The sequence below is a fragment of the Oncorhynchus clarkii genome, chromosome 13 (genome assembly GCF_045791955.1).
Source record: "Oncorhynchus clarkii lewisi isolate Uvic-CL-2024 chromosome 13, UVic_Ocla_1.0, whole genome shotgun sequence".
NCBI classification, from domain to species: Eukaryota; Metazoa; Chordata; class Actinopteri; order Salmoniformes; family Salmonidae; genus Oncorhynchus; species Oncorhynchus clarkii.
The window spans coordinates 26,934,463-26,953,996 of record NC_092159.1 but is presented as its reverse complement, the minus strand read 5'-3'; the positions used below and the strand labels follow the sequence as shown (position 1 = coordinate 26,953,996).

At 42.9% G+C, this 19,534-nt stretch overlaps 1 protein-coding gene across 2 annotated transcripts; it reads right to left on the bottom strand.

Annotated features, from left to right (window-relative positions):
- Positions 1 to 733: 733 nt before the first annotated feature.
- On the bottom strand, positions 734 to 18,013 carry LOC139424730 (GTP-binding protein 2-like). 2 transcript variants are annotated; one of them, XM_071176836.1, is made up of 12 exons: positions 17,579 to 18,013; positions 17,124 to 17,150; positions 16,767 to 16,951; positions 16,472 to 16,583; positions 15,983 to 16,180; positions 9,090 to 9,264; positions 8,478 to 8,697; positions 7,360 to 7,495; positions 6,931 to 6,989; positions 6,296 to 6,467; positions 3,994 to 4,158; positions 734 to 2,936 (listed from the first exon to the last, which is right to left on the bottom strand). In XM_071176836.1, the coding sequence occupies exons 1-12, from the start codon at positions 17,792 to 17,794 to the stop codon at positions 2,742 to 2,744; spliced, it is 1,860 nt and encodes a 619-aa protein (XP_071032937.1). In that variant the 5' UTR covers positions 17,795 to 18,013; the 3' UTR covers positions 734 to 2,741. The 2 variants fall into 2 exon arrangements, with proteins under 2 accessions (XP_071032937.1, XP_071032938.1); XM_071176837.1 differs by having other exon boundaries at positions 17,404 to 17,673.
- Positions 18,014 to 19,534: the final 1,521 nt, after the last annotated feature.

The window sequence follows — 19,534 nt, the reverse complement described above, 5'->3', positions numbered from 1 at the left end:
ATCCGTGTGTCTACTCTTTTTCCGTTTTGCACTCGACCCCTCCACTGGTTTCCAAAATGTAGCTACCCTCATCTACTCTAATGGCATGCTGTGCTATGAAGTGCTAATAATGTTGAATGCACAAGCTTCAACGGCATTGCTCAACATCACCTCCTCATTCCAAACCTTCATATCTTAAAGAGATGCTCAACGTTGTTCGTGGAAAGGTATCGTCCTGTAGGTTTTTGCGCCAACCATAATCTAGCCCATCCTATTTATAACAATTAGGTGGTTGATAAGCTGAATTGGGTCAGTTTACAACTGCGGTTGGAGCGAAAAACCTACAAGAGGGTAGCTCTCCAGGAACAGGGTTGGGCAGCCCTGCACATGGACCAGACAGAATATGACCAGCATTTTTTGGTTATACATAACTTTCATGATTAAGCCATTATAAATGCGTTTTAATCCTTTATAAATGATTTGAAATACCTCATTTCAATGTAAATGATGAAATAGTCATATGAATAGTATGTAGACCCTTAACTATTTATACATGTTTAGCCTATTCATGAAAGCCATTATAAAAGTGTAAACACATTTTATTAATGGCATTGAGTAATTAAAACCAGTGACATTTCAAAAACTTTGCTAAACTGCAAAATTCACATTAAGTGTTCTGTGAACAATCGGTGTTGACCATCAAGCCAAATAAGTTCAGCTTTTAAAAAGTCAAAAATATGCAAAAATATTTGTCTTTTGATGTTTCTATGGATGTCATGATAAAACATGTTTAATATTTACACAACCTTGATGCAATACATACACATACTGCAAACTTGCCACTTGTCTCAACCGAATAGAAGCTAATAATACCTGTAATATTTAATATATAATCTAAAAGAAAAGTGCTCTGCATGCTTTCTGTACTAAATTTGTATATTTCCTATGACAGTAAACATTTTAAGATACTGTAAAGATCAGCTGATACTTGAATAAACAGCATACATCTGTGGTCACCAAGACCTCAATATGCATCAACACCACGATAAATTGAATCCCGTGTTTCACTACTGCACACCTTAAAGCTCTCCCGGACTAGATTCGGTAACATCTGGCATGCACACAAACATGCAGAAGCTATTTCAAAAAAATACAAAGTGCAAAATCGACAACTCCCACTACAATTTTAGTGCTTCAATATGGTATTTAGAAGTTCAGGTACAGTACATTCAATGCTTTAGTTATAATTGCACACAACCCCGTGAAGGATAAGGGATAAAGTCAAGAGTTCAATAAATATTTGTAATTTAGGAGTCCATTTTGTCTGACAAGATTTTCACAAGTCCCTATTAAGCATGCAGACTCCACATGGGTATCTAGCTGCACAAAGCTCCCCTGTACACAGATGAGCCTGAAGCTATGACACAGTATAAATAGTTTAAACCTGTTTAGGTTACCCATTGCTAACTTGTAGCATTGGGTTCAATGGGTTAACATTATAACAGGGTTTCAAAAGCCGTGTCGCTACCATGAAAAAAAAGCTGTGTCGCTACATCACATCACTTAAAATACTTGCCCCTGCATTTCTTTCAGAACGGGTTTGCAATCCAACAGTCTCTTGACTACGCCAAGAGTCTTGACTCTGCTCATTGTCAACCCTCACACATTACTGCTGCCCTACAGACTTAGTTGAATTTGACATTTGGAAAATTAGCATGGCAGCATTTACGGTTGGTGCTAGTGCCACTTGCGCCACCAAAATGGGCGGCACGTAGTCTACTTTTCATTAATACTAACCAAGACGAATGAAGTGCAGAGTAAACCACATAATAAGGAAACTTTAATTCAAAAGCATGGTAAAAGAGCTCTTTCATTTGCAGACAGGACCACCACTGGTCAACTCCCCTGCTTTGCTCATGCTTTTGAAAGCAATGCTAACTGATACAACCTGTTTACACTAGCATTGCTACATGCTAGCCATTCTGGATGTTGGTAAATAACAAGCTAACAAACTTAAAAACGACAACGCCTTAGGTCAGGGTTTCCCAAACTCGGTCCTGGGGCCGCCCCTGGGCACACGCTTTGTTTTTTGCCCTAACACTACACAGCTGATTCAAATGATCAAAGCTTGAAGGTGAGTTGGTTAATTGTATTGCTAGGGCAAAAACCAAAACTTGCACCAAGGGGAGTGGGGCCCAGGACCGAGTTTGGGAAATCCTGCCTTAGGTAAGTCGACAATGACCTAATACTTTTAAAAAGCCAACTATACCTTTAAACCTCCAACGGATGGGTATGCTGAGTACGTTCCACATTGTCCAGTATAGTAAAACAGGGAGAGCAGGCATCTGACCTATTGTATCTGTTATGAAATGACCAAGAGAGGGACGGGAATGGTTCCTTCAAGCAATCCACAGCAGATTAGATGAAAGCTTAGCCTGCCTTCGACGAGGTCACCAGACTTTGATTTAAGACACCGACCTTTGCCTCTACCCACACTCATCAAAGCATTCGTTCCAGAATCCACCACTGAGAAATATCAAGTGTTTCAATAGGGCTTCACATCTCTACATGGCACGAAGGGCAGATGTGGAAAGTACAGTACAGACACACACAAATGGGGATTAAAATACCAGTGTGTGGTTCAATAACAATCTACTGGGATGACGTCCGGCGCCGGCAGTTCACACAAACTTACTCTGAGAGGGGGATACATGTTCAGGAGAGCTTATCATTTCCTCTCCTTCCCTCCTTTCTCCTCCTCTCTATTTCTCTATCTCCCTCTGGTTCTGGTCATGGATCTGGTTCTGGTCATGTGAGTCAGGCAGGAGGCTGGTGACGTGGCCGATGCCCTTGGTCACGCCCTCCCTGAAGAGCAGCTTGGCGCCCATGCGGAGGTACTCGGGGTGTTTAATGAAGCGAAAGCAGACCACAGCCCTCTCTCCTGTGCGCAGCTCCTCCTGGTGGTGAAAACAGGGAAGGGGACACAAAACGGTTTGTGTTGACGCATAAATCAGCAGGGCCACAATCAGTAGGCAGACGTTGTGGAACGTTGCAGATAGAAATGTCATGGATAGAGCTGACCTGATTCCTCTTTCTCTACATGACAGAGAGGCATGTTTGTTCTATATAATAACATTTCTATCTGATCATTGCACAAAGTTGTGTCCTACTGAACGCGGCCCATATTGAGGCAGTGTATACTTAAGCAATAAGGCCCTTGGGGGTGTGGTATATGGCCAGTAAATCATGGCTAAGGGCTGTTCTTGGGCACGACGCAACACAGTATCTCCTGACCCCTCCTGTCTCAGCATTTATGCTGCAGTAGTTTATGTGTCGGGGGTCTAGGGTCAGTTTGTTATATCTGGAGTACTTCTCCTGTCCTATCCGGTGTCCTGTGTGAATTTAAGTATGCTCTCTCTAATTCTCTCTTTCTTTCTCTCTCTCGGAGGACCTGAGCCCTAGGACCATGCCTCAGGACTACCTGGCATGATGACTCCTTGCTGTCCCCAGTCCACCTGGCCGTGCTGTTGCTCCAGTTTCAACTGTTCTGCCTGTGATTATTATTATTTGACCATGCTGGTCATTTATGAACATTTGAACATCTTGGCCATGTTCTGTTATAATCTCCACCCGGCACAGCCAGAAGAGGACTGGCCACCCCACATAGCCTGGTTCCTCTCTAGGTTTCTTCCTAGGTTTTGGCCTTTCTAGGGAGTTTTTCCTAGCCACCGTGCTTCTACACCTGCATTGCTTGCTGTTTGGGGTTTATGCTGGGTTTCTGTATCAGCTGATGTACGAAGGGCTATATAAATAAATGTGATTTGATTTGATACAGCCCTTAGCTTTGGTATATTGGCCATATACCACAAACCCCTGAGGTGCCTTACTGTTATTATGAATAGGTTACCGAGGTAATTAGAACAGTAAACAAGTAGTTTGGTCTGATATACCAGGGCTTTCAGTCAATCAGCATTCAGGACTCTAACTACCCAGTTTATAATTATTATTACTAACTTTTCCATGCAGGCACTCCACGGTAGCCGTCTGTCTTACGTTCCCCACGTGCACAGTCACTTGGAAGCCCCGACGGAATGTTTTGGCGTGGAAGAGAAGGACGATGGCCGCCTCAAACTGCCAGCAGATGGTGGGGTTCATCTTTGGGCTGACCATCACCATACCCTATTCAACACGCACGCAACAATAAGTACTTTGGGAGATGGGAAAGGAACAACCATTGTGGGACTGGTTTTATAACAACAGTAGAATACATTTTGACTGCATATGATTTGTGAGTTGTTTGTGCATGTACAGTTGAAGTCTGAAGTTTACATACACTTAATTTGGAGTCATTAATATTTGTTTTTTAACCACTCCACAAATTCTTGTTTACAAACTATAGTTTTGGCAAGTCGGTTAGGACATCTACTTTGTGCATGACACAAGTAATTTTTTCAACAATTGTTTACAGACAGATTATTTCACTTCTAATTCACTGTATCACAATTCCAGTGGGTCAGAAGTTTACATACAAGTTTACAAATCGACTGTGCCTTAAAACAGCTTGGAAAATTCCAGAAAATGATGTCATGGCTTTAGAAGCTTCTGATAGGCTAATTGACATCATTTGAGTCAATTGGAGGTGTACCTGTGGATGTATTTCAAGGCCTACCTACAAACTCAGTGCCTCTTTGCTTGACATCATGGGAAAATCTAAAGAAATCATCCAAAACCTCAAATTGGAGACCTCCACAAGTCTAGTTCATCCTTGGGAGCAATTTCCAAATGCCCGAAGGTACCACGTTCATCTGTACAAACAACAGTATGCAAGTATAAACACCATGGGACCACGCAGCTGTCATACCGCTCAGGAAGAAGATGCGTTCTGTCTCATAGAGATGAACGTACTTTGGTGCAAAAAGTGCAAATCTATCCCAGAACAGCAGCAAAGGACCTTGTGAAGATAATGGAGGAAACAGATACAAAAGTATCAATATCCACAGTAAAACGAGTCCTATATCAACATAACCTGAAAGGCCGCTCAGCAAGGAATAAGTTACTGCTTCAAAACCGTCATAAAAAAGCCACACTACGGTTTGCAACTGCACATGGGGACAAAGATCGTACTTTTTGGAGAAATTTTCTCTGGTCTGATGAAACAAAAATAGAACTGTTTGGCCAAAATTACCATCGTTATATTGGGAGGAAAATGGGTGAGGCTTGCAAGCCGGAGAACACCATCCCAACAGTGAAGCACAGGGGTGGCAGCATCATGTTGTGGGGGTGCTTTGCTGCAGGAGGGACTGGTTCACTTACATCATGAGTCGGGAAAATTATGTGAATATATTGAAGCAACATCTCAAGGCATCAGTCAGGAAGTTAAAGCTTGGTCTCAAATGGGTCTTCCAAATGGACAATGACCCCAAGCATACTTCCAAAGTTGTGGCAAAATAGCTTAAGGACAACAAAATCAAGGTATTAGAGTGGCCATCACAAAGCCCTGACCTCAATCCCATACAAAATTTGTGGGCAGAACTGAAAAAGCATGTGCGAGCAAAAGAGGCCTACAAACCTGAATCAGTTACACCAGCTCTGTCAGGAGGAATGGGCCAAAATTCACCCAACCTTATTGTGGGAAGCTTGTGGAAGGCTACCTGAAATGTTTGACCCAAGTTAAACCATTTAAAGGCAATGCTACCAAAAACGAATTGAGTGTATGTAAACTTCTGACCCACTGGGAATGTGATGAAAGAAACAAAAGCTGAAATAAATAATTCTCTCTACTATAATTCTGGCATTTCACATTCTTAAAATGAAGTGGTGATCCTAACTGACCTAAGACAGGGAATTTTTACTAGGATTAAATTGTGAAAAACTGAGTTTAAATGTATTATATTGTGTTATGAGTGTGCATGGACATTGTGTCAGATTGTTCAAGGACAAAAATAGGTTTATCACTGATAGCTATCAATTTTAGAATTACTTTATTTATAGAAGAGATTTATATTTCCCATGAGGGAACTTCTTGTCTGGAGTGCTTCAAAAAGAAACAAACAAAAACATAGTTGGCTACACAGACCTCCTACCTATACTTGAGGTTTCACATGTAACACACAAAACATAGGACAGATGACAGTATCATAACCATGAGCAGTTTGTGCAGTCATCCTGTTTCCAATTGTGACCCTGCAATGTTCAGTCATATTAAGGGATGTGATTGGCAGAACATAGAAAATGGGGAGGAAAGTACAGTATCTTATAGATAAATATCCTGAAAATTCACATGCAGTGCGGTTGTGTTGTGGCTGAACCCTCTGACCTTGCGGAGCAGCGAGCGGTCAAAGTTGCCGAGGGCCAGTGTGGCGGCTTGGCCGGCTCTCAGCACCCTGCATGCCGAGCGGTTCCTATGGATGCTGCCCACCTTCAGCCTCAGGAAACGGCCCTCGTCCGTAGGGCCAACCACCAGCCTCTCCCCCTCGCGACACACCCCACTGTCCGCGGGTCAACGGGAGGAAAAACATTATGATATGTCAAAGTGGGAACTCTCCAGGGCAAATAATTTTTAGCAGCAATTCAGGGTTACACAGTTTGCAGTACATTGACTTCTATTGTTTTTTGATTTGCTAAAAGCTTAACTGAGCAAATCCTCTGATATGATCTTAAAAAAAAGCTCAACAAAGTCACCTATAGATGTGAACATGATGCCCGAAAAATTATAATATCGGTAACATGACTTAAATGGGATTTGTGCCACAAATGCTAAAACATTAGCACTTGAAAACAGTGCCAGGGAAACTAAACTAAAGCAGGATTGCTGTCAGACCTTGTCCATATAGACAGCTTACAGGGTAAGGAGACCAATATGTCATTTTGTAATTTGGGTGAACAATCAGTGCTAAATAAATCCATTATCATTCCATTCATGAGTATCAACATGACATATGGCCAACTGACCTGTAGAGAGTTCCTCCCACCACTGTCCCCACATCTGGCACGGTATAGATCTCATCTACCTATATTCACAAGCAGAGGAATGAGGAGGTATATTTTGCTAGCATTGATACAGAATATTGGGCGTGAATCTGAATGTGTGAAAGTGCATGTTCACATCTCGTATGTGTGCAATGCATGTGTGGGTGTATGTTTTGTTATGCGTGTGCATGAATGCATGCATGCGTTTGGATGGGTGTGGTGTGTTTGTAAAGAGTGTGTGTATGTGTGTAATATATTCGTTGTTTCTGCACAAACGTGTGTATGTGTATTATTGTGCTAGTTGTGAGTGTGCATGGACACACACAGTGTCCATGCACACACATAATTCACACAATAATTGTATACGTTAATGTGTCTGGGTGTGTGTGTGTGCATAAGCAGGTGTAGTACCTGGAACTCAGTGAGTTGCTGCATGAGCTCCTCCTGCTCCTTGCTGTTGCTGAGAGGAGGCAGGATGTTGAAGAAGACCTTAAGCAGGGCCAGACTCTCTCCAGACACGCTGGACAGGGTGAAGATGGGTGTGATGCTACGCACAAAGAGACAACGTGAGGGACACACCAGGGTTGAACACTCAAGCACAGACTGTACACGTAGCGAAAGTGGGCATGAGGTGACTTTTACGACCAGAATATAACCTATGTATAACGTCAAAAAAGTTGTCCGAATTGTGTAATTTTGTGTAAAGAAATTGGCTTGGGTGATCGTAAAGGCATTCTCTGGATGTCAACTGGTTTTCTTGTTGAGGAGACATCCGATACATCAAGTCATAAAGCTGTCATATTTTGGATGTTATCTGGTCAGATAACCAAATAACAACCAGATAGACCTATTTTTATGGTTGCTCAAAAGTCTAAAAAAACTTCTCACCTGGTTATCTGACTTCCATAAAATTAGTTACACCTGGGAAATTGCGTCCCATGCCAAATTCTGCCCACTAACTTAGTTTGTCCCTTGATATTTAAATTAGACTTAGGTCAAATAACTAGGGCTGGGAATTGACAGGGACCTCACGATACAATACTATCATGATACTTTGGCGCTGATACGATATGTTTTGCAATTCTCACAATTCTATATGTATTGCGATTCGATACAGCAATTTTTATTGTGACTCGATGTTCCAAACATATTGCTCACCATATATCTGCTGCAGAGGGACAAGCGAGAGCCATGAGAAAACATGTTTTGATCAGTCATGGAAATAAAAGTGTAGAAAACAAATTGGCTCCCTATTTAAAAAGATGGAGAACAAGCTATGAAGGAAACATACTGGAGTTTTGGTGCAGCTATCGCAAAAATAATATTGCGATATTGTCAAAACGATACAATATATCGTCAAAAATATGTAACTGTATTGATTTTTTCCCCCCACCAATACAAACAATGTTGCCGCTTGCTAAGTCAATTCCTTTCTAGTCACCCTGGACTAAAGGCCTATGTGGTGTATATTGGGTTGTGAATCTCAATTCCAGTTTCCTTCTAGGTCTTTTCTCCTTTTCAGCAGATACCTGGAGGACTGAGCGAACTGCTGGGCGGCTGTGACGGCGTCGTCTGGGCTGGCCACCACCATCGGCACTTTGTTACAGCCGGGCAGCTTGAGGACATGCTCCAGCTGGCGTACTGTGCGCTCCACTGTTCCTTTGGCACACAAGTCCACCTTGCTGACCACAATAAAGATGGGCACCTTTAGTGCCATGGCCAGGCCCAGGTGCTCGCGGGTGGTGCCAGCTAAGAGGGAGAAAATATTATCTGGTTGGGTTAGTGGTAGGGTCATAAAACTCCCAGTAATTTACCAAAGTAACCAGACTTCAGAAATGTTGGTAATTTACTGATTATTTTGGAAATCTAAGGAAACTTTGGTAATTTATACTTGAGCAAAAATGGTGTCCATGAATTTCTTGTAAATAGACCATGTGGTTCAGGAGGAGATTAATGGAAAAACATCTAATCAACAATGACCTCATTTGCAATTAACGCCCACTTTGTAACCCTAGTCAGTGGTCACATAAGTAGTTAAACGCACATCACTTTTCATAGCTTGCTGGACCAAACAAATCTTGTAGAAGTTAACAAGGCCCGCACAGACTACACTGTTATTATAGCTATATGATCGGGCTTACCTATGCCTGTGTTGGCGCTGACCACCAGCATGGCGAAGTCTGGGCAGTAGCTGGTGAGGCCAAAAATTGTGGTTTTCAGGTACTTGTGGTGGCCGGCCAAGTCAATGAAAGTGATCATCTTAGAAGAGCTCTCGCAAATCTCCTCGGCTGTACGGGAGTCACTGTAGTTCACCACCTTCAAAAGCCACATGAGAGGAAGTTCAATTAATTTGTGTGTTGTTACACTGTTTTTATGGGTTAGGCCAGGCAAAGTTGAATTACTCTGCCTCACTTTTCTCCACACCAAAAAAATAAATAAATTCAGATGTGTTATTCTTTGTCCAATATATGCAGCTATTTGTTTATAATGCACTGTCCACTCTCCCTTGAGGCTTTCCTAAGTTGATGCCCAACAGACCAAACAGCCTCAAATCACGCACTCGGGTCATGTTCGAGCTTCGGATTGGACAGTGAAACACACAGGCTCGCACCTGCAGGCGACGTGCAGATGTTTCATTTCTGGCCAGAGATCAGGGCATTCATCAGCAAAGACGCAGTGCAAGCCAATAGTATTTTGGACAACCAAATTTAAGTCAAAAATGATTGATGAAATCAAAGTTTGTCAGCTGTATGGTGATTTGAAATTCATAACTACTGGTATTACCAGTAGCAGTAGGCCAACCGATAACACCACAACGGAATGCGTTTGAAGTGATGACCCGCCGCCGAGAACAACTAGCATGTCCAGCAAAGTACATCGCCAGTGGCACGCACACACTTCGTGCAGATCAGCAGGTGGGGGCTTTTTGTGGCAGCCAGATGAGACAATCGAAGGAGGATGCGGTGAGCAAAGTTACTGGGCTCGAATTTAGTCACGCTTGCTCTATATAGATTGATGCTTCTAATTGTGCATGTTATAAACCAATTTTTTCTTTTTTGATGATTAAAGTTGGATGGCTGAATTTATGTATTTTTTTCCCAATGCTACATTAATTTGGCAGACCTAACTTGATTGACCCTCTTTCTACAAGGCCTCCTCTATGAGAGGCCTAATCAGATTTGTATGAATATTCTGTTAATGTCAAGGCTATAGAGATGCATTCAGGTAATGAACTCATTATTATGCATCAACATTTTAATTTGATTACAATGATTTATTGTCAATCATTCTTGAATTCCTGATGACTCCAAGATCGCATAGCAGTTCAGACGTCTTTTGTCCTCGTCTTGTCGTGTCCTGTATATATATATATTTACAACTTTTTTCACATACATTTTATTTTTATTTTCCATCAACTCATCTTCTAAACACTCTCCTGCAACCAGCCTCACCAATTTATATTTATAAAAAAGTATTATTTACCTCAGATCTGTAATCCTCCAAGAAGCTAGCCAGAAACTCCAAGAAGCTAGCCAGAAACTAGCCAGAAGCTAGCCAGGAGCTAGCCCAGAAGCTAATCCAGAAGCTAATCAGAAGCTAGTTAGCTTCTTTACTGGCAAATCGTTAGTATTCAGCTAACCACGGTTTGTGGTCATCAGCTATCCTTTAGCTCGAAAATCTATCGAAAATCTATCGCCAGTTTTGTACGGCGCAGCGCGGCTCGGAACGGAACATACCGGACCAATTTTTCTCTCCATGTCCCTGGATTTCAACTGCTCTCTGGACATTCATACCCGGATCTCACAGCTAGCTAGCTGCTATCCGTGTGACAGTCGGCTTTCGTCGATTCCGGAGCAAACATTGATTGTTCCGGTGCTAGCCAGCTCCGTCAATCACTCCTGAGTTCCATCATTCACTCCTGGGCTGCAGTCACCTATCTGGACCCGTTTCACTGCCTACGCGGAGCCCCACCGGGCCTTCACAACTGGACTGCCGACGTTATCTACCTGAATGAGATCCGGCTGGCTCCTCTGTCGCGACGTTACCTGAACGCCCATCTGTGGCCCGCTAACCGTTAGCTGTCTTACCGGCTGCTATCTGAATAGACAATCGGACAATTTATTTATTTTTATTATTATTATGTTTTCTTCTCGGGCCTCTATAACTATATCTATTGTTCTTATTTTTGTTGTTGTTGTGTGATTTGGATTAATCCCCTCTACCACACGGAACCCCACTAATCTACTGACCGAACGCAAGAGGTGGCTAACAACAGACTCCATCCTATGCTAGCTTGCTACCGGTTGGCCTGGCTAGCTGTCTAAATCGCCGTGACCCTCAACCAACCTCTCCACTCACTGGACCCTTTTGATCACTCGACTAAGCATGCCTCTCCTTAATGTCAATATGTCTTGTTCATTGCTGTTCTGGTTAGTGTTTATTGGCTTATTTCACTGTAGAGCCTCTAGTCCTGCTCACTATACCTTATCCAACCTATTAGTTCCACCACCCACACATGCAATGACATCTCCTGGTTTCAATGATGTTTCTAGAGACAATATCTCTCTCTTCATCACTCAATACCTAGGTTTACCTCCACTGTATTCACATCCTACCTTACCTTTGTCTGTACATTATACCTTGATGCTATTTTATCGCCCCCAGAAACCTCCTTTTACTCTCTGTTCCAGACGTTCTAGACGACCAATTCTTATTGCTTTTAGCCGCACCCTTATTCTACTCCTCCTATGTTCCTCTGGCGATGTAGAGGTGAATCCAGGCCCTGCAGTGCCTAGCTCCACTCCTATTCCCCAGGCGCTCTCTTTTGACGACTTCTGTAACCGTAATAGCCTTGGTTTCATGCATGTTAACATTAGAAGCCTCCTCCCTAAGTTTGTTCTATTCACTGCTTTAGCACACTCTGCCAACCCGGATGTTCTAGCTGTGTCTGAATCCTGGCTTAGGAAGACCACCAAAAATTCTGACATTTTAATTCCAAACTACAACATTTTCAGACAAGATAGAACTGCCAAAGGGGGCGGTGTTGCAATCTACTGCAAAGATAGCCTGCAGAGTTCTGTCCTACTATCCAGGTCTGTACCCAAACAATTTGAACTTCTACTTTTAAAAATCCACCTCTCTAAAAACAAGTCTCTCACCGTTGCCGCCTGCTATAGACCACCCTCTGCCCCCAGCTGTGCTCTGGACACCATATGTGAACTGATTGCCCCCCATCTATCTTCAGAGCTCGTGCTGCTAGGCGACCTAAACTGGAACATGCTTAACACCCCAGCCATCCTACAATCTAAACTTGATGCCCTCAATCTCACACAAATTATCAATGAACCTACCAGGTACCTCCCCAAAGCCTTAAACACGGGCACCCTCATAGATATCATCCTAACCAACTTCCCCTCTAAATACACCTCTGCTGTCTTCAACCAAGATCTCAGCGATCACTGCCTCATTGCCTGCATCCGTAATGGGTCAGCGGTCAAACGACCTCCTCTCATCACTGTAAAACGCTCCCTGAAACACTTCAGCGAGCAGGCCTTTCTAATCGACCTGGCCGGGGTATCCTGGAAGGATATTGACCTCATCCCGTCAGTAGAGGATGCCTGGATATTTTTTAAAAATGCCTTCCTAACCATCTTAAATAAACATGCCCCATTCAAGAAATTTAGAACCAGGAACAGATATAGCCCTTGGTTCTCCCCAGACCTGACTGCCCTTAACCAACACAAAAACATCCTATGGCGTTCTGCATTAGCATCGAACAGCCCCCGTGATATGCAGCTGTTCAGGGAAGCTAGAAACCATTATACACAGGCAGTTAGAAAAGCCAAGGCTAGCTTTTTCAAGCAGAAATTTGCTTCTTGCAACACTAACTCAAAAAAGTTCTGGGACACTGTAAAGTCCATGGAGAATAAGAACACCTCCTCCCAGCTGCCCACTGCACTGAAGATAGGAAACACTGTCACCACTGATAAATCCACCATAATTGAAAATTTCAATAAGCATTTTTCTACTGCTGGCCATGCTTTCCACCTGGCTACTCCTACCCCTGTCAACAGCACTGCACCCCCAACAGCAACTCGCCCAAGCCTTCCCCATTTCTCCTTCTCCCAAATCCATTCAGCTGATGTTCTGAAAGAGCTGCAAAATCTGGACCCCTACAAATCAGCCGGGCTAGACAATCTGGACCCTTTCTTTCTAAAATTATCTGCCGAAATTGTTGCCACCCCTATTACTAGCCTGTTCAACCTCTCTTTCGTGTCGTCTGAGATTCCCATAGATTGGAAAGCAGCTGCGGTCATCCCCCTCTTCAAAGGGGGGGACACTCTTGACCCAAACTGCTACAGACCTATATCTATCCTACCATGCCTTTCTAAGGTCTTCGAAAGCCAAGTCAACAAACAGATTACCGACCATTTTGAATCTCACCATACCTTCTCTGCTATGCAATCTGGTTTCAGAGCTGGTCATGGGTGCACCTCAGCCACGCTCAAGGTCCTAAACGATATCTTAACCGCCATCGATAAGAAACATTACTGTGCAGCCGTATTCATTGATCTGGCCAAGGCTTTCGACTCTGTCAATCACCACATCCTCATCGGCAGACTCAACAGCCTTGGTTTCTCAAATGATTCCCTCGCCTGGTTCACCAACTACTTCTCTGATAGAGTTCAGTGTGTCAAATCGGAGGGTCTGTTGTCCGGACCTCTGGCAGTCTCTATGGGGGTGCCACAGGGTTCAATTCTTGGACCGACTCTCTTCTCTGTATACATCAATGAGGTCGCTCTTGCTGCTGGTGAGTCTCTGATCCACCTCTACGCAGACGACACCATTCTGTATACTTCCGGCCCTTCTTTGGACACTGTGTTAACAACCCTCCAGGCAAGCTTCAATGCCATACAACTCTCCTTCCGTGGCCTCCAATTGCTCTTAAATGCAAGTAAAACTAAATGCATGCTCTTCAACCGATCGTTGCCTGCACCTACCCGCCTGTCCAACATCACTACTCTGGACGGCTCTGACTTAGAATACGTGGACAACTACAAATACTTAGGTGTCTGGTTAGACTGTAAACTCTCCTTCCAGACCCATATCAAACATCTCCAATCCAAAGTTAAATCTAGAATTGGCTTCCTATTTCGCAACAAAGCATCCTTCACTCATGCTGCCAAACATACCCTTGTAAAACTGACCATCCTACCAATCCTCGACTTTGGCGATGTAATTTACAAAATAGCCTCCAATACCCTACTCAACAAATTGGATGCAGTCTATCACAGTGCAATCCGTTTTGTCACCAAAGCCCCATATACTACCCACCATTGCGACCTGTACGCTCTCGTTGGCTGGCCCTCGCTTCATACTCGTCGCCAAACCCACTGGCTCCATGTTATCTACAAGACCCTGCTAGGTAAAGTTCCCCCTTATCTCAGCTCGCTGGTCACCATAGCATCTCCCACCTGTAGCACACGCTCCAGCAGGTATATCTCTCTAGTCACCCCCAAAACCAATTCTTTCTTTGGCCGCCTCTCTTTCCAGTTCTCTGCTGCCAATGACTGGAACGAACTACAAAAATCTCTGAAACTGGAAACACTTATCTCCCTCACTAGCTTTAAGCACCAACTGTCAGAGCAGCTCACAGATTACTGCACCTGTACATAGCCCACCTATAATTTAGCCCTATCAACTACCTCTTTCCCAACTGTATTTAATTTATTTATTTATTTTGCTCCTTTGCACCCCATTATTTTTATTTTTTCCCCATTATTTTTATTTCTACTTTGCACATTCTTCCATTGCAAAACTACCATTCCAGTGTTTTACTTGCTATATTGTATTTACCTTGCCACCAAGGCCTTTTTTGCCTTTACCTCCCTTCTCACCTCATTTGCTCACATTGTATATAGACTTGTTTATACTTTATTATTGACTGTATGTTTGTTTTACTCCATGTGTAACTCTGTGTTGTTGTATCTGTCGAACTGCTTTGCTTTATCTTGGCCAGGTCGCAATTGTAAATGAGAACTTGTTCTCAACTTGCCTACCTGGTTAAATAAAGGTAAAATAAAAAATAAATAAAAAATTTGTTAGGCTATACAATTAAGTAGATAAAAACATTCATACATTATTTTTTAAATATAATTTTTGAATATGATAGAATATTGCATTCCATTATACATCCTATGTGAATAATGTTCATTAATGTTAATATGTGTTTATTAATAATAATAATCTGAAAATCAGTGTCACGACTCCCGCCGAAGTTGGCTCCCCCGCCTGTTTGGGCGGCGCTCGGCGGTCGTCGTCACCGGCCTACTAGCCGCCACCGATCCCTTTTCCCTTTTCTGTTAGTTTTGTCTTATGAGTTGCACCTGTTTCCGATTTGTGTTTCTTGATTTGTTTCCCCATTTAAGATTGTGGAACCCACCCTTTGTTGTGCGGGATTATTTTTGTGTCATAAGTGTTGTTGTGCTCCGGACCGTGTTTACCCTGTGTTTGGGTTGGTCAGCGTTTGCGCCCTGTGTTTTGGGTATTACCATTTTCGGTGCCGGAATAAAGTGCACTTTTCCCCTGGAACTCTCTGCTCTCTGCACCTGATTCCTACCTACACACCTAGTCAGCCGTGACAATTAGTCTGAAATTGAATATTTTGCCTGTTGTCCATGTCCATATAGCCTAGGACAATGTGGTAAAGTACTGTTATTCCTTATCCACCTAATGATAATTATTTTTTTTTTATAAAAAAATGTATCTCGCTCACCTCACTTTTCTGGGGGGAAAATCCGTTTAACAGTGAATCAATTTTGTCTGGCCTTAGTAACAAATGGAAGATGTTCAAAACATTTGTGTGCTGTTACACAGGTTATTGTGTTATTACTTTTTTGTCTGTGTTTTTGAGGAATACATTTTGTAGTTTTTGAGGAATACATTTTTTTATGTCTTTGCTCAAAGGAGGGGAAACTCATGCATGTTTATCCTTCCTTCTGTATCTTGTCACCTATAAGACGCAGTTACCCACCTCCCCTTTGCTATTGAAGCCCAAAATCTCAAAGCTGATGCTTGATGTCCTGCCCGTTTGGATCTCATGAAGGTGTCTGAAGAGGTTGAGGCGTGCCCGGCCTCGCCCGTTGTCCAGCTCGCCTTGAGTCAGCACGCCCAACAGCGTGGACTTCCCTGAGTCCACGTTTCCCAGTACCGCCACACGCAGGTCCAAGAACTGCTCTCATACACACACAAGAGACACAGCAGTGAAATTACAGCAGATCGGCGCGGCAGAAATCCTTCATTGTATGTATTGACCATTTATATAATTGAGTGCAAAACAAGTCACTCTTCTTTTGCATATTAATGCTTAATTGATAGACAGAAAATAAAGAATGGGAGATAGGTGAGAAGGAGACAGTGAGAAGTGATTTGAACCACAGACTCCGAGGAGCGTCGCATATGTGCAAGGAGCCAGGAGAGTTAGAACTGTCCCTTAAATAAGACAAGGTGCTGTTTATCCCACCTGTTGGTCGTCTGGAACTTTTCGGACAAGAACCTCTGAGATTTTCCGGCAGTTTCTGTCTGAGTCGTAATCTACCTCTCTTTCCCGTAGAAGTGTGATGTCAGCACCAACCCTGATGAGGCAGAGATATCACATTTATCACCTGTTAAATACAGTAACAATGGCAAACTGTCAAATTAGACATTTATAAACTAGTTTCTTCAAGAATCAATGAATAATTGAAATGACCATTAAGCAGAAGAAAATACCCCAGATTGTGTCTTTGGTGACATTTGCATATGAGGTAGTGACATACTTCTCTGCCATCCTCCGTAGGGTCTTCAGCGAGGCTCTCATGTCTCCCTCTGACAGTCCGACAAGCAGACCATTGTCTTCCACCCCAATCTGATACACTGCCTCGCCCCGTCCCTCTTGAAGACGCCATTTTAGCTGGGTGGCCAGGTGTTCAAATCGGTATTGTGTGGGGTTCACCAACTTCAGCTGCAGTGAAGTTAGAGCACGGGACAGCACTTCACCACCAAGAAGTGTCCAACAAGTGAACCACGTGTTTGAGAGTGTGCATGCATATACATGGATGTGTTTTGACTTTTGATTACTAGCTACAGGTGAAAGGGAAGATGGCATGCAAAAATAAAGAAATGTATACTAGTACCTTATATTCAATGTTTCCTTCTTCAGCCTGAGAGAAACAGAGGGAAGGACATGTTTTGAAAAGGTGTGTCTATACTGTATTTTGACAGACAAGCACACACCCCTGTTGACTAATGTACTTCTGAATAAAAACTACCCACACCACAGCAAGCTATCACGACACAACATAGTCGACACAACATTGTAATGTGAGAACGCCAGCTGTTGTTGTTGTCAACAAACAAACAAATGCCCATTCCCTGCTTATAACAACGTCATGTATGGCCAAAAAGTTTTCTTACCATGGAAAAAGCTCAGACGACAGCATCTGCCAGAAGCTAGTTAAAATAATGTCCGAATTTGTAAAAAGCTAGGCTCTGGCTAGCCTAGCATTGGATAATATCGCTAGCTAGCCAACTAACATGAACTTGATAGCAAGCTGCAGCTAGCTACAGTAGCTAATGTTAGTCAAGTTACCTCCGGTGGTAAATATGGTGGTGTTTTGTTGGTCTTCGTCTTTTTACTCCTCCGTCTCTTTCTTCTTTTCCCCTTTTTTGAACGCGTTTTTTTGGACGTCATCCTTCTCCCGTTACCTGAACTGAGTCCTTGCAAATTTGATCTAACGCTAGGCAAATTTGATCTAACGTTAGCGGTTGTACCAACACCGGTCCCGCCTGATATTTGCGCATCCATCACGAGAATGAACGAGCTAACGCTAACCCACGCTGTAAGAATATAACGGACTTAAAGTTGTACGCCTGAAAATGAATAAATACACATACGTATGGGCTCAGTATGGGTAGCTAACGCAATCGGTCCAACTGAGGCTGGCCTTCTCTCCATCACTTGCCTTCTGCTAGCTAGCCCATACTCAGGGCTCCCCAACTGGCGGCCCGCGTCCCGACTTATATTATATTATTTATATTTAAAAAAATTATATTAACGAATTTAAATGTTTTTCATTGTTGGACATACAATACTAAAAACACCAGTAAATCAGCTCCAATTGATTTAATTTTCCAGCAGCATACCACCCTGCATCCCACTGCTGGCTTGCTTCTGAAGCTAAGCAGGGTTGGTCCTGGTCAGTGATTGGGGACACTGCCCTGTGTAGGGTGCCGTCTTTCAGATGGAACGTTAAACTGGTGTCCTGACTCAGGTCATTAAAGATGCCTTGGCACTTATTGTAAGAGTAGGGGTGTTAACCCCGGTTTCCTGGCTAAATTCCCAAGCTGTCCCTCATACCATCACGGTCACCTAATCATCCCCAATTTACAATTGGCTCATTCCTCTCCCCTGTAACTATTCCCCAGGTCGTTGTTGTAAATGAGAACGTGTTCTCAGTCAATTTACCTGGTAAAAAAAAAAATAATAATAATTCTGATCCCAAATTACCACACATAATAGAGAGCCTTGATCACAAGCAAGGTTTGAAATGATTATATTTTTTTGTCAAATATTATATATGCTGGGGCTTCTTGCGGTCAATTTGCAGTCTACAAATTATTTTTAATTATGTTTTGGCCACCAAACATCAACAAAAAAACGTCCCGCGGCTGAGTCTCGCTGATGATCCCTGCGGACCGTAAAAAGAGGATGACGCTCCTGTCTGGAGCGAGCCTCCACCACCAGCATCCGTGTGGAGGGGGGCTCAGGATGGCGGCATGAGAAGGGGTGACATTTCTAGCGGAGGAACAATTTTAGGGTTTTCTCACAGTTTATAGTTTTAGGCTGCAGGTGCAATTCGTTTTTTTATATATTTTATATCTAACCATACAATGTAGCTATTTTGAATAATGTTGTAATTAATCATACCATTGAATATATATGTTTGACGATTTCCAACGAACAAGCTAGCTATCGAAAAGTTTCAGCGTGTTTAGTTAAGTTAGCCTGCTAACGTCTTCATAGCTAGTAGCATGTAATCAGGATATGACCAAACTGTTGCTGAGATAATGGATGTTGAAACTTCCAAGGAGAAAAGAGGCGTTGTTGAAACTTGTAAAAAAGGGGGTGAATGTGATTCATACATGAATACCCCAACCAAGGAGCAACTTCCAAAGAAGCTGAGAAGTGAACCATCACTGAGCCAGCTGCAGGACAACATCGTCCGCATCCTCACGGCTAACATCAAAGGGAGCGCAGATGACATCATGATGTAAAAGAACACTACCAGCATCGTTAACCAGAAGAAATCGATTGATTTCAATGCTGAGGAAGTAAAAACTCTGAAGCAGCAGAACGCAACATTGAACATTCAGGTTGCAAAGCAGGAGAAGAAACTCACTGAAATGGAGCCAAAAGTAAACGAGAATGACCGGTATGGTCGGAGATGGAATCTTCGAATTTATGGAATAGCAGAAAAATCTGACGAGAACATCAAAGCAAGAGTGAAGGACATTTGCAGGGCAATAGTCCCGGAGGAGGAGCGAA

Coding starts and splice junctions, on each gene's coding strand:
- LOC139424730 (XM_071176836.1), bottom strand. CDS start 17,794: ATGGATGCGCAAATATCAGGCGGGACCGGTGTTGGTACAACCGCTAAC. Junction 17,151..17,578: donor CACCATATTTACCACCGGAG/GTAACTTGACTA, acceptor TGTTTCTCTCAG/GCTGAAGAAGGAAACATTGA. Junction 16,952..17,123: donor AAGGAAACATTGAATATAAG/GTACTAGTATAC, acceptor ACTTCACTGCAG/CTGAAGTTGGTGAACCCCAC.